This window comes from Sander vitreus, chromosome 9 (genome assembly GCF_031162955.1).
Source record: "Sander vitreus isolate 19-12246 chromosome 9, sanVit1, whole genome shotgun sequence".
Taxonomy (NCBI): Eukaryota; Metazoa; Chordata; class Actinopteri; order Perciformes; family Percidae; genus Sander; species Sander vitreus.
In genome coordinates, this window is record NC_135863.1 from 3,198,614 (window position 1) to 3,214,725 (window position 16,112).

General features: G+C 40.3%; 1 protein-coding gene across 1 annotated transcript; it reads right to left on the reverse strand.

The window, feature by feature from the left end:
* Window positions 1-251: 251 nt before the first annotated feature.
* Window positions 252-15,251, reverse strand: mylk4b (myosin light chain kinase family, member 4b). Its single transcript, XM_078259899.1, has 13 exons — window positions 14,727-15,251; window positions 12,951-13,032; window positions 11,955-12,363; window positions 11,571-11,800; window positions 10,765-10,870; window positions 9,725-9,818; window positions 8,033-8,142; window positions 7,739-7,880; window positions 7,217-7,287; window positions 6,973-7,101; window positions 6,645-6,876; window positions 4,194-4,261; window positions 252-750 (listed from the first exon to the last, which is right to left on the reverse strand). The coding sequence occupies exons 1-13, from the start codon at window positions 15,249-15,251 to the stop codon at window positions 252-254; spliced, it is 2,697 nt and encodes an 898-aa protein (XP_078116025.1).
* Between the last annotated feature and the right edge of the window lie 861 nt (window positions 15,252-16,112).

Genomic DNA, 16,112 nt, shown 5'->3' on the forward strand with positions numbered 1-16,112 from the left:
TAGGAATGATTTCTTATAGCGGTCCGTGCGACATCGAAGCTGTCAGAGCCTCTTAGAGAAGGTGCTCCTCTGTTGGACCGGTGTGGGGTGGAGAGGGTGGTCGGGGTTATCCATGATAGATAACAGTTTGTTCATTGACCTCTTCTCCACTACAGCTTCAAGAGTGTCCTGTTTGCAGATTTGCACATTCCTCAGGAAATAGAGTCTGCTCATCCCCTTCTTGTAAACAGCAGTGCTGTTGATTTTCCAGTTCAGCCTGTTGTCGATGTTGACACCCAGGTATCTGTACTCCTCAACCATGTCCACAGCTCCACCCAGGATGCAAAGGGGCTGCGGAGCCGTTCCCTTCCTCCTGAATCAATCACCATCTCTCTGGTCTTATCCACATTCAGCAGCAGGTGATTCTTACCAGACCACTCCACAAAGTCGTCCACCAGCACTCTGTACTCTCCCTCCTGTCCATCCCTTATACACCCAATAACTGCAGAGTCATCAGAGAACTTCTGTAGGTGACATGACTCTGAGTTGTACTGGAAGTCTGTGGTGTATAAGGTGAACAGAAAAAGAGACAGCACCGTCCCCTGTGGAGCCCCCGTACCACTCACCACCACATCAGACAGAACACGGTCCAGACGGACAAACTGTGGTCTGTCTGTCAGGTAGTCAGTGATCCAGGAGACTGTGGACGCACCGACACCCATCATCTGCAGCTTCTCACCTAGTAGCAGTGGCTGGATGGTGTTGAATGCACTGGAGAAATAAAAAAATGTGATTCTCACAGTGCCGCCACCGCCATCCAGGTGCAAATGAGCTCGCTGCAGAAGATAGATAACAGCGTCGTCCACTCCCAGACGAGGCTAGTAGGCAAACTGTAGGGGGTCCAAATGATAGTGTGAGGATAAAGTTCAGGCCAGTGTTTTAGGAATCATGCTGCGTTCCACGCACAATTTACGTACGTTACAACTTCAAGTCACGACTGACCACTTGGTAGCCTTCCAGGCAAAGTCACCACAAACCCTTCTAGCTAGCGTTTACCTAACGTTGACGTTAGCTAGCGCTAGCTGATACTAGCGAGTTCTAGTTGGCGACATATTTTGGGCTTCATTTAAAGGGGCGCTATGCAGTTTTGGCCATTTCTTTGCTGTTTTCTCTATAGGGCTCACCCTACAGGATGGGGGCATGTATGTGTGCAGTGTAATAAAGCAATTTGTTACATCGTGAGACCTGATATCACGCGATACTTCCTGACACTGAGGCTGGCGGCTCGCCGGCTCATAGTTGCAAGCGTGGTCTTTCCGCTCACAGGCGCTAGGGGGGGAGCGAGACGGCCACCATTCAACCCGAAAAAAGTCATATAACCATTCCAATGACTCCGATGCTGTTCAGTTAAGGGAAATTAAGCAAAAAAAAACTGCATAGTTCCCCTTTAATAAACATAACCTGTAGTAGGCTAGAACACAATCATATGTGTATTGTTTTGATTACAATGTGCGGAATTACTTTATGTTGCCTATTTATGTCTATTTATTTCTATTTCTCACTGTTAATCACCGTTGTCTGTACAGCATCAACAGGGGTCGCCATTGTTGTTTATATGTGTATGACGTCAAAAACTGTAACTGGGAGTACAACGATCTGGTACGAGTTCCCGAGTAGTAAGTTACGGGTTTGACTGCCGTTCCAGGGCACTTTCACGGGTAGAAGGTTGTGAAAACACGAGTTACGGGTTGCCTGGAATGCAGTTTCAGTCTAAAGCTGCTCCTCCTCATTACAGCTGAAAGCCTCCACAGTTACAAAAGGACACATGCATTATTATTTTCACTTTGTGTTTCCATTTAATTCATATGATGCCAATGTTTTTCATTTTCCACTTTTATTCTGCATGTCCAAAGTCTTATAACTGCCCATGGAAGTAGACCTCAACATTTTAGATAATTTATACCCTGCTAATAATCTTATTGTTAAAATAACAGACATTGACACTTACATTTTGTAGAGAGAATAGGGAAACAATTTCTCACTTTTGTTTTTATTGTGAAATATCCAAAAGATTTTTGGACAGATTTGGAGTCTTACGTTTTTTTGTTCTTCTCTTTCAACCTTAGACATATTATTTGTTTCTATGATAATCCAGATAATGGCGCTCTTGAATACATGCCAAATTTGATATTCACAAAGAGATTTTTTTTTTTAATTCATTCATTCATTCACCTAATTTCCTACATTTTCTCATAGAACAGAATTTTTTACTCAAGTCACTCAATTTGGTAAACAACAACAATAATTGAATTTGAATTTATTTATGTATACATGCTATGTATATTTATTTTATTTTTTGTTATGTAATTTATCTTTATATTCTCACTTTATCATTATATATATATAATATATATTTTTGATTTATGTGTGGTAATGTTCTTTAACTGTATCTTTGTCTATTGCATTTTGTCAACAAAAAAAGAAAATCATGTGTGCAGATCTAAACTTCTCTTGTTTTCTTCAAAGCTTCTGCTGATTTGTGGACAGGAATATGAAACAGCAGCTACCTATATTAATATACTATACCCGTAAATAGGCCTACATATTTACAGTCTCAGTATGCTATAAAGTTTTTCGTAAAGATGTTTACATTTTGAACCGCGCCTTTGTATATTCTTGCGTATTTCTTCCCATATGACGTAGTTTTATCTCCAAAGAAATACACTGTAAGAAACACTGCAAATGTTTTCTGGTGCACTTTATTCATTTGCTTAGTTATATTCTACGTTTACTTATATCTCATCATTAAACAAGAAAACTTGAAAAAGTATCATCAATTCAAATAAACAAGTATTCAAAATCGCAAAGCGTTTCCATTTCCAAATGAAGCAGCCAACAACTGAGTGAAAAACATTCATCAAACTTCCAATCTTCAATTCTTATAGAGAACGGGACAATAAAGCACTGACCGATGTTGTCTCCGCTCTGTAGTTGGTGCTCCATCAAGCTGAACTGTGCATTTACACATACATGTGCTCAAGGTTCAAGGCTCTTTATTTGTCATGTATGGAGAAACTACATGAAATCCTTTTTTGACTCCCCTGAAAGAAATCTCATTTTGAATAAAAGCTTTACACTTCAAGTACAGTCTGGCGTTGAACCAGTAAATAAATGAACATAAGAATCCACTTCAGTCATAAACATGATTAAATCATAGGTAGTATTCTGTTGTTCGTTATGCCTTCATGGAAGGTGTGGGGGGCTACTCCAAACTGCCAAAGTGAAGGCGAGCTAGTGGCATGAACGCATACAGAAGGCAATCCGGTCTACAGTGAAAATGTACCAGAAATGTGTGCTGAATATGGCTCGAACCAGGAAGTATTCAGTCACTGAGATATTCTCACTTTTCGGGGGAATGAGAATATACAATGTTGTGTTATATACAAAATAAATAAATGTGGTGTGACTTCAACTTCAACCAACATGTATTTTTAGTTACCTTATGTTCAAGAAAGAATGACATTTTTATAAGACTTGTAAATTAAAAGAAAGAAAGAAAAAAAATCTGTATTCACAAAAATATAATATTTAAATAGTAACATTAAGTCTATATTTTGCTTAAAGTTGTTTGCTAAATCTTAAAGAAATAGGCCAAAAAGTGCAAAGCATGCAACAAACCAGGACAACAGGACTGTCGGAGGGAGAATAACAGTGTCTGATGCTGAACTGCTCCTTTACCTTTTTTCGGTGGTACACGTGGAAGTTGCAGAAGTGACAAGTAATTCAGGTCTTTAGTCTCTAATATTTTGGATTTACCGTTGCGATGCAGGTCGTTCTACACTCCACCATAGAGCGAGTGAGTCCTCACTGGTTCAGTCTGAAGTGTTGTGCTCTACGTTGTGCCTCGACGGCAGCGTTAAAAGAAGTCTGTTTTTCTCCTGCGGGCCCGATCACACTATTCAGGTCAGAACTACAAGCTGTTGAGCTAAGCTAACACGAGGATGCAAGAGTAGATATCCAGTAGCCATACAGGTATAGCAGCATTGGTCCAGTGTTGAGCTCCAGGGCTCTACATTGTCAAAAGGCATGCTGAGGGCCTCACAGTTTTTCTAGGAGAGAAACAGAAAAAAAGGCAGATTTGAGGTTTTAAGTTCGTAAGTAGCCATATGGTGAAGAACCAATGCTTTAGATGGAGAAATGAATCACTAACTAACAGGAAAATGTCAATCTTACCTGTCTGGCTCTCTGGAGAAGGAGCATGTGTGGAGTGGCACTTGTTTTTCTGAAATGACAGAGGAGCCACTGCGTTAGTGCACTGAAGCAACACTGATTTGTTTGCCAATCCATTAGTACCTTTAAAAAAAAAAAAAACTTATTTACAATAACTGTCACTGTGCTTTCTCACACACATTGCTCCGCAGGTCAAGAATGGTGTCTCCACTCAGTCTCACTCCCTACTCGTCAAATGTATGATGCATGGTCAAGTAACCCTGGCGTTAATTTTCAACGCCAGGGGGGTACCCGTCGCGTTATTTTTGGACAAGGGTCAGATAGACATTCATGTTAATCCCTCACCGTCAGATATTGACGAACAAACAAACACGCCCCCTTAACTCGAAATCTGTGACAGTTTTATTATTGGTATTTTTAGCCCAATAACAGCTGTTTTAATCAACATTATTCACCAGATATTATCATGGTTTATATGTATTTCTTTTAATGTTATTATTTCGGTCTATTTCGGCCAGGGAAGCTGGATTGCTTGTTTGTTTATTTATATTTTTTAAACTATAATGCTAGACCTATCAACATTTATTTAGATGTTATCATAGTCTAATTTTTTTTATTTTAATAATATTATTTCGGTCTTATTACCGGTGAAATATTACAGTATACTGTAATACAGAACATAACGATATGAACCGAGCTGGGTGCATTCAAAGCTGATATCCTACAATGCAATGCGGGCATTCATTCACAGAATCGGACAGCGATCAGCGGGTTTTTAACAACAGTATCACTTCAATGTACATATATACAGTCAGTGTTTTAGTCACCAGCAACAACACGTTGCTCAGCTTTGTTCCAGTAAGTTATGCACCGTAATAACGTTTAAAAACATCCACAGAAGTCACGTAGTAATTACCGCTCCTCGTCTGTCAAAGAATGTTGCACGTAAGAATTTACCATAGATAGTATATAAGAATGGACCAACAGATCCCGTTGCTCTGGATGGAGACCAGTGAAGGCCATTAGAAGCATTTTCCGGTGAGCGCCGAGCGTTACTGCGCAGCCTCCAACTGAGAGAGACGACGTAAATGTGACGTGAGCAACGTGTCTGAAAGTTGTAAGTCTTCTGGTAGCTGTGACAAGAGAAATCTCAATCATTCCCAATCTTGCAGAGACGGAGAGCGTAGGTATATGTAAGGAGATAACATGGACACAGGCTAATTATTGCTTAAACAGCTAATGTAAGTCCAAACTGCCTGCGAGCTTCTCCTGTACTATACGGTAATTCCTCTACTATGCGACAGTAAGTCCCGTGGTTATGACACAATCGTTAGCCTATTTTTACAAAAACGTCTGCTACGGAGCCATAACGTGAGGTAGTAGGTAATGGAGCCTGTTATACATTGTTGTGTTTCTTTAGAAATAAACCATGGACAAATAAAGTCTTTAAACGCTTCAGATGTGAAGTTATTCGCTGTCAAAGTGACGTCAAAATGAATGGCAGTCAATGGAATGTTAATGTCAGGTGATCGCTTTGTAGCATCAAAATAGGAGATTCGAGCTCTAAAGCGAAGCTTACCCCCTTGGAATTTACACAATAAAATACCAAAAATGAAAAAATAGTGTTTTATGCTAAGCACTTTGATCTGCCTTATATATACTATATAAAAAACCTACAGTTGAGTGTTTAGAACTACAGCCTAATGGCTTGTTTGACTAATTTGCATTTGTTTTAACTTGTAGGCCTACTGTTGTGAAAAACAATAAACTATAGCCTAGGTATACAAAGTGAAGCATTTTTTTTATTTTATTTTCCATACTGATGTTGGAATTTTCCATACATACTTATTTAAAAATTTTCTAATTTTGCAGTTGATGACTATTAATAGCAAATACTAAAGGGAAAAAAACATAAGCATATTTATGTGTGGGACTTAGTTTGATTTAATATCACACTGCATTATTAGTTGTTTTAAATAAATGACTTTTTTGAAATATCAATTTATGGTAGGCCTAACATATTAATTATTATATTCAGAAGATGATCCTCATATCAATCACTATGGTTACAGCTTGTAGCCATCCTAATCTGTGTAGCCTTTACTGAGACTACCTTTTCAAAATTAAGAAGGGACTAGTTTTAGGAAGCATTTTCAGGAAATTAAAAAGATAATCAGATTGTTGCTGAGGTTTTTCTTCACAGAGTAAGATACAGCTTAAATAAACTGTGTGCCACCTACGAATGAACCCGCAGAGGAGCAACAAGAGCTCTGATTGGCCAGCTGTTGTGTTTTGCATGAGCTCTGATTGGCCAGCTGTTGTGTTTTGCATGATGCTACTGCCTTTTGCTGTAGCAGGAATCATGTGTGTTCAGAGCTCTGACCACAACAGGTCGCTTTCACAGGGCATTATGGCGGTCGTAAATAAATTTTTACCTTCTGGTTAAGTCGATAGTGCAGACTCCGGTCTGACAGCCAGGGGTGTCTGAGGGACTCTGCTGCGCTCATCCTCCAGCTCTTACTCTTCACCAGCAGAAGGGTGATGAAGTCTTTGGCCTCGTCCGAGATGTCCGCAAACTCTTCTTCCTCAAAGTTCCACTGACAGGCCAGGATGTTGTTCAGTGTCTCGTTGTCGTCGTCCCCTAGAAACGGAGACAAGCCACTGAGCCTGCGCGGAGCGGAAACAGAGGTCAGGGATGCTACTGTGTGTCTTTATATATATTCATTATACATATGTAGGTATGTGAATGAGCATCCAACTCACAGCATGTAAGTGATGACGCCAAGGCTCCACATGTCTGTGGGGAATGAAACAAACTCGTAGTTGATGACCTCAGGAGCTAAAAATTCAGGGGTTCCAAAGTTGACCCTCAGCTTCTCCCTGGGTTTATACCTGTCAGAGACACACGAGCAGAAATCATAAGAGATACATCTGGGCTTGAGAAAGTCCTGTTATGAATGGTGAAAGTTAACAAAGCTTTTAACTGTAAATAGATGATAGATTTTACCTCCTGGCCAGGCCAAAGTCAATGATTTTAATCTTGTTAGTCGCTCTGCTGACACAAAGAATGTTCTCCGGCTGAAAAAGAACAAAAGGGGAGGATTACAATACAATTCTGTTAAATTGCTGCTTTTGTATACTGTTTTTAGACTAATTCTTCCCTCTGGCATGGATATAATCGAGAGAAATAGTCATTAAAACAGGACAGAAAGCATTGTTTGCGCTAGAGAACCCTGTCATCCACAAGGAGATTTCTGATGTTTTTTTTTAAAGCCTTACCAATTGTTCTTCTGATTGCCTTTTATTTTGTAGTTTTGATTATTATCATTACTTTGTTTTCATATGTTTTTATGCTGTTACCTCCCTTTTTTACTTACTTACTTACTTACTTACTTACTTACTTACTTACATACTGTTTACTATGTAAACAGTAAAACTGAGGGATATTGCTGACTGTGAGATATACACAGTCATATATATACATGACATACAGTACATTATACAAGATTCTAAATTGAAGCAGGTTTACCTTAAGGTCAAGATGCAGGATGTACATCTTATGCATGTACTGCAGCCCTTCACAGATCTGGCGTATGAACAGCACCGTGTCCAACTCTGTCAAGTTGTAGTTCTCATCAATGATACGGTCAAACAGCTCTCCTCCCTCCACACTATGGCAGAAAGGGACACACACACACACACACACACACACACACACACACACACACACATACACACAATTACAACAAGAAAGAGCTTGTAACTTTGTTGTATTGGAAAATGAGAACACATACTGTGCATGCATGCAGGTACCCTGACTTACTATTCCATGACCAGGATGATGTCATGGCGTGACTCGAAGGCGGCATACAGCTGGATGAGGTTGGCGTGGTTTAGCTGGTTCATCACCTGCATCTCATTCCTCACCACGTCCTGAGAGACAGACAGACAAAAGACAGAAAGATATACAAGTCAGTTAACACACACAGTATAGTAGTGGTAAAGTGCTTGTATAGAAGTAAATTGTTGTGGAGTGATTTTTGGAGACTGTGAGACCGGTAGATTGGAAAAAAGTCCATAAACGATAAAACTGTTAGCCAAGCACAAAAAATCTCACAAAATCAGTCCCATCAGCTCTCGCTGTCTGAGTAACATCAGGCTAGTTCCCAGTGCGATGCATCACCTTTTTAAAATGTGTAAGAGACTTCTGTGAAAAGCCGAAAAGGATCTGAATTAAGCAACCTGATATGGAGCATGCACAAAATGCAATGATCTAAGCCCTGAAATAAGCTGTATCGCCATTCTTTGTAATTTCTGTGTAAAATGGGTTAGGTTTAGGGGTTAGTTTTATTTAAAACATCCCTGTTTTCACTTTTATAAACAGAAATGGACTTCTCGCTGTTCACTGATCTACTCTCCTTTGCGAGCCAGAATTGTAATGAAGTCCATTATTGTGTGAGCTCCTGATTTCTTACCGCGGCTTCCCAGGAAATGCCCTTCACACAAAAAGCTACTGAAATTAATTTATTATGAAGTGTAATTAACCGGCTATATTAGACTCGATCCAGACATTTTTAGCAATAATTTTGCATTGTTTCTAAATATAGCACTTGAAACAGTTCAGCATATTTGATTAACTTGATGTACTAATTTTGGGGTTATATTGACATGGTTGAATGCACTTCTTGTAAGTCACTTTGCATAATATTGTCAGCTAAATGAATGTAATGTAATGTTTAATTTAATATTTATGTAAATATTTTGCACATTACTGCACAAAACTGTGCAGCTCTTTCATTTTAAACATATATTATACATATGTTTAGTGCATTATTTCATATTTTTATTGTACATTTTGCTACATATTTTCTCTCACTATGTTCATTGTTATGCACCAAAACACCAAGGCAAATCCCTTGTATGTGAAAACCTACTTGGCAATAAATCCGATCCTGATTCTGATTTTTGCGGGAGATAAATTTGGAATAAAGAGGATGGAGCGACTTAAGAAATGAAGATCTGCTTGAATCATGTGCATTTTGTGGTATGGGCAACTTTTGTTTTAGGTGTTACTGTAGCACAGGCTTTAGTGCTTGCACACTATAGTATCATAGGAATGTCAACACAGTCAGTTTTGTCACGGATGATCACTGACAGCAACATGAGCTAGCCAAGGATTTAGCTGTGTGTTTGGAGAGCTTTTGGGCGTCTCTGAGTCTTTTGAATATCAAGATGATAATGTAACCCAGAGCTATGCTTGGACATCTGACCTCTTTCACATCACTTTCAGATGTCCCAGAGCAAAAAAAAGACACAATGAGGTTGACAAATTGCCACATGCCCACGCCCTCTGGGCTGTTGCTGTATCTAATTTTAAAATGTAATCCTTTATGGTTCCTAGCAATGCTGAACGTAACCATCCATTAGACTGTCTGGGGAAACAGGCATCCCAATGCCGTTGCTGAACATGTATTCTGTTATGTATTTAGCATTCATTGGCCGATCAATACTGCACCTTCTCTTTCTGGCTCCTGGCTTTGATGATCTTGGCAGCCAACGTCAGACCGGACGAGTTCTCTATGCACTTGTGGACTTGTCCAAAACGTCCCCTGATGAAAGAAAAGCAAACATATAGATGAGTCAAACACACATATATACACGAGAAGAAGTACCACCTTGGATTTATTAAACATTACACGATCAACAGAAACAATAAAAAGCTTCTTTTTTTCATGTATTATAACGGTCAAATTCCAAATAATTGTTGGTTCCAGCATCTCAAATAAAAACAACATCTGCTTTTCTTTGTTTCATTATCATAGTAAATTGGATTTTGGACTATTGGTTTGACAAAAACATACAAATTTAAGATGTCATTTTAGGCTTTGCGAACTGGTGATGGGCATGTGTTTTACTATTTATATATATATATATATATATATATATATATATATATATATATATATATATATATATATATATATATATTTTTTTTTAAGATTCTTTTTTTGGGCATTTAAGGCCTTTATTTTCATAGGACAGATGAATACATGAAAGGGGAGAGAGAGGGAGAATGACATGCAGTAAAGGTCCGCAGGTCGGAGTCGAACCTGTGGCCGCTGCGCCGAGGAGTAAACCTCTATATATGGGCGTGGGCTCTACCAGGTGAGATACCCAGGCGCCCACGTTCTACTATTTTTATAGACCAACTTGATTATAAAAATAATAATTATTAATTATAATGGCTCCTTCAGTCTGTGCCATTATGTCAGCAATTTGAAAATTGTGCTTGCGTGCTGAAGGGTAATCTCCAGCTTGAGAAGCAGGATTTAGCACTGCTCTATTACATCAGAGAGGCCTGCTATTTCACAAGAGCCCCCCCCCGAGGCTCACAATCTAATGCCCTTTAGGAGGGCAATAAAAAGGTCTTGGAAAAAACTATTAGGCACCCCCTCACAGGCTGTGAAATCCTCTGTCGTTTCATTAGGGAGGGCCGATGTGTTGAAGTGAAATGAAAACAAACTCTTTGAGAGTCGGGTATTCGGTGGTACTCACCCTCCCAAGACCTCGTCTCTGTTGATAGTGTAATAGCTGGCTATCTGATGGGGTTTGGGAGTCACGATGCGGTGGTCGAAAGGTGCCAACGGCGGAGGGCTTGAGTCTGAAGAAACCATAAAGAAATATAGACTACTTGAATGAAAAGAAGAGATTTGCTGTTGCTGAGAACACAGAGTATGAAACAGAGACGGAGGAAGAGGCCTCGGTTCCCCAGAAACAAAGTGGATCAAAATAGCAGCATGCCAATGTCTCATTATCTGCTCTGCCAGCATGGCGACTGACATGTTAGTGACGCCTGAACAGCCATGGTGTTATGACACCTTCAAAGTTTGAGCAACGAAAAGTTAAATGTCACCAACTAACAACCAAGTTGGGTCTAATACAACCAGGACCAGAGTCAGGATTTTGGAAATACTGAGGTCAGGAGTCCTAGATGTACATGCATCTTTTATGGACACAGTCTGCTTTTTGCCTGAACTGCAGACTTATGGTTATACTAATTTCATCAATTCCAAACAGTTTTTGAAAAGATCTTGTATTTTAATGTAAATCTTATCAAACAACTGTGCATGGAAGCAAATAAAGCAGACCCCTTGAAGTGTATTACACACTGTTTTCTATCAACCACACCAAAGAAATAGTTATATATGGGTATTTGACAAACTTGAGCCAGGGTCCAAATTTCAAAATAAAAGTTGAATGTTACACATTAGTTAGAAAACCCCCATATTCCCTACAAAACCAAGGACAGGAGTGTTTTCTTGGACAGTTTTATCATGCACTGTGAAAACATAATGTCTCACCAATTACAAATTCTTTCACCGCTGACTCTTTCTCCTTCCCTTCCTCTTCCACCTCTGTCTTTCCTTCGTCAGATTTGGAGGCCTGAGGCTCGCCACCCTCCACCACCTGCCCATCAGCATTTTTCACTTCACCGTCTTCCACTCTGCTCTTTTTCAGGTCGTCCTTCACCGGATCTTCTTCTGTGACACGACGTTTGCTGCATGTGGCCGCGTCGCCCACCTCCTCAGAGCTAGAAAGACAACATTAAGCACTTGAATATTTTACTTTATTCAATTTTTCTTGTCCCACCCCCCAAATCATTTACTCATAACTGCCTTTAAAAAAAAAACAACAGAATATTGAAACTAGTATAGAAATGATATACATGAATTGGCTGGAAATACCTTTCCTGTGACAGGAGAGAGGTCTTGCCGATATCGGCATTGACACTTAGGGCATCTTCTGCCTCTCCTTTATGCTTTTTCTTCCCATCATCCTCCACTTTGCCAGCCTGTTCAGGACGAACGTCTTCTGCCTTCCCCTGTTCATCATCGGACTCGGAGTCCTCAAAGACATCCCCCTCCTCTTCCTCCTCTTCCTCCTTAGTTGCCTCCTTCCTGTCCTCTGACTGGGCGGCAGAGGTGTGTGATCCGTCCAGCATCAGCTCTGCCGACTCCTGTCTTCGTCCTCCGCTTCCTCTCTCCTCCCTCCTCTGATTGTCAGCCTCTGCTGTTCCATGGGAGTGCTCAGTGTTCTGCCTGTTGAGTTTTTCCACCTGCTCCTGCAGCACTGGCTCATTCAGCGAGGAAGTGTCTGACCCGGGAAAACCAAAGCAAACAACCATAAGGGATTATGGCCACTCTGTATGGACATGTTATTGCTATTATATGAAAACTTCCAAACTGTAGTATTCAATGTTTTTTTAAACTTAACGACCCTGGAATGGATCAAATTCACTCATGATATATACCGTACAAGTATATCATTTATGCGATATCTTAACCTCACCAAGGGCTCTAGGGATGGCAATGCTTGCCAAAATAAAATTAAGGTAGGTTATTAAGAAACTGCTATTGCATAAGTTGTCCACTAGAGAGCACCGGCAAGTTGATTTTCACTGTAAAATGTCCCACTCACTCAAAACAAAAACCCATTTGAAGAAATATCACATTTGTTTGTTTAAGTTAAGTGTTTATGTAAAAAAGAAAAGAAAAAGAAAACACTATCAGCTGATATATTATCAGATTTTAAACACCCAAATAACTATATCGGCTTCAAAGAGCCAGTATTGGTCAGGCTATAGTCCATATCTATTCCAGCAGATCGTCAAATATGCTGTGCACGTCTCTGCATAATCTCAGGTGATCGGAGGCAAAGTGTTATTTCCTGTTTGAGCTTACCTGACGGGTCTGCAGGTCTCCTCTTCTTCTGGGCCTTCAAGCCCTTCAGGCTCAGTTTGGCTTTCTCCTTGTCATCCTTTGCCTTGTTGTAGAAAGAAGAAACAAAGTATAAAGCATTAGACAATGGATCTAGAAAGTGACAGAGGTGAACAAAACTTGAACCTGCTTTAAATGTCCAATCTCTGAGCTCTTTTATTTGCCACAATTATTTTCCACTTGTCAAAAGAGGTCAAAAGGAATTTACGAGTCTGATTTTCTGACAGGAACAATTTAGTGGTATATGTGAAAGTGTTTGTTAGAGTTGCTATGGTTGCCCCCGTAACTCAAGTATAATGTTCTGGATGCCTCCTCCAGGAGAATGAGAAAAGGTCACATATCATCTGTAGCAGACGACATGCCACACAACACAGGAAACAGCTTTATTCCCTTTCCCGCGTATACATATTACAGTTACGATAAAAAAAACACAACATATGGGAAGTCAACGTTTTCAATGCATGACACTTTATAGGATGGCAGAAAAGAAGTTTGGGTGATCCCTGCTACGGTTTCTCTGTCATTTAATGTGGAATAAATCTTTTGTTTGTTTAACCACACACCCATTCCTAAAAACAGCTTCTGAATCAGCAGAATTCAAACATGTAATGTAACAAGGTAATGCATCTCCCACGCAAACATCGTCATTGCAGATGTTTTGCAAAGTCATGGCAGCAACAGTGCTCGGTACATTCTTCATATTGCTCCAACATGCACCAAGTATGTGGCTTAATACAAGAAAGCCATTCCATCTTATCAATCAATGCAGTAATGTCACCTATTCAGAACAGGCCAGACGAGTGCTAAACTGAGCCTGTGCAGCTGCAGTCCAACCCACCGCTGATAAAGACATGGTTTGGATAAGATAATCAGTCTGACTCTAATCATTCACACCTCAGAGGCAAATGACAGTCACAGCACGAAGGAAAGTTACTTAACATTAATGGCATGTTGAGGTAAAGCAGAGCTAATGATAGATGTACAAGGAGCTATATCACAACATAAAGGAATGAGTTTGCTTTACATGCAAAGGACTTACAAAAACGTGTTGTAAGCCATTCAAACATGTAATAACAATAATAATACTTTTTATTTATATAGCGCTTTACATGGTACTCAGACACTTTACAGTAAAACCAGCACATATAGCACATTCAAAACAGATAAGCAATACAGCCAACACATAAAACATAGCATATTAAAAGCAATTAAAAACAATAAAACCAGTAACTATCAGGTGAGAAATGTAAGACTATTGTACGTGGAAAGCTAATCTGAAGAGGTGTGTTTTCATTAGTGTTTTGAATGTGTCCAGGTCAGTACAGTCACGGATAGGTATGGGTAGGAAGTTCCAGAGGGAGGGGGGGGGGCTGCAATGGTGAAAGCTCTGTCACCCCTGTAGTGTATGTATTTTCCCAAAACAATTCTTCAGGTTTTAGAGCCAGTTATTTATAATGTCACTACAAACAGGTCAAATATTCCATCAAGAGGATTTGCAACCTTTCGGACAACACTTAATGCATCTGGCACTATGGTCACCATGCAATTGCACCTCTCACTATGTTGGCATTAGTGACACAGCAAACAGTAATAGAACCACTATGAGAACATTGCAATGCGACTGCCTCAATGTACTGTACGTTGGAAATGAAAACAGAAAACAAGATGGAGAAAAAAAATTGATTTTGAGGCCACTTCTTGTAGGAAAACCTGGCTTGTAATGTTGTTAAACCTTCTCACCTTCTTTTTAGCCTTCTTTCCAGGCTGTTTAAACAGCAGCTCCACCAGCCTGGAGCTCTTCACCACCTCCCCAATGAAGCTGATCACCTGCTGGGTGCCCTCCACCAGCCTCTCCACCCCTTCCAGCCTGCGTCCCTGACTCTCCATCCGCTCGCTGGCCCTCTCCACGGCCCCACGCAGCTCTCTGCACTCGGCCTCTACCCCAGACCCGTGTCTCCCCCCGTGGCCATCTTTGCACATAGAGGCCAGATCCTGACCCATACCCCTGACGTCCTGGGACAAGCCATCCAGCCGGGTCAAGACGGTATGCTGCATGTTGAGCAAACACTCCATCTGAGAGCTCAGTGAGTCCATTCGGCTCTCCACGCAGCGCAGGGCGGCATCATGAGGGGAGGAAGGTGATGATGAAGAAGCTTGGGACTTCTCTGATCCATTAAGTGAGAGCTTCCTTCCACCAGGCTTCTGACCATGAAGAGGATTTGGATCATAGACTTTGGCCAAAGAGTTGACAAGGCTGGAGCTCATGACTGATTTACGGCAGACCTCCTCGCAAACAGCAAAAAAAAAAACTGTTTCACTCACTAATCAAGCACGTTCACTTTCATGCAGGCTCGATGGAAACGACAACAAAAACCATATTACCAGACAAAGCCACAGGCAGCAGAAAAGAAGTGGAGGGAGAACAGAGATCTCTCCCTCAACACTGAACCACAGAGTTGAGTTTTAAGAATAGCAAATGACTGTCCTCCAAATTAAAGTGCAGCCCCCCGTGGACGTCAGGGACTGAGTGGTCAGTGATAAGAGCTGGGGGCTCTGGTTTGCAGTTGGGGATTGATGTGAGTTAGGAGTATGCTGGAGAGGGTTGCTATGTGACATTTGAGACTCTTCAAAAGCGCTTCAGTCAGGTGTCAGAATCCCAAGAATCTGGGACTGAAATATGACGCCATAAAAAGTAAGACAAACAAATAAAATGTTCAGCCAATAAAAAATAAATAAAAAAAGGACAGAGGAAAACCAAAACTCATGATTAAGAACTTGTGCAAAGTTTAAGGAGCAGATGTAGTCTGAGTATACAGTATATTGTGCAAAACATTGATCTTATGTTAAGATTCTATATGGAGTATATGGTTTTCACATTGTTCCATAATTTGAACAGGGGTGACAGGTGCAAGCGTGCACTTGAACCTCTGTTAGAGACGAAAGCATTGTGGGTATTTCTGAACCTCCTCAAATGCCTCACGGTTCTCACAACTGATATGTTGATGTGTCAACAGAACATTGCATAATTGCCAATCATTCCCAAGGTCAAGACTTAAAAAAAAATATATAGTTATTTACTTCAAATAACTTACATTTTATTTTTAATGTTGGAAAAAATGCATTCCA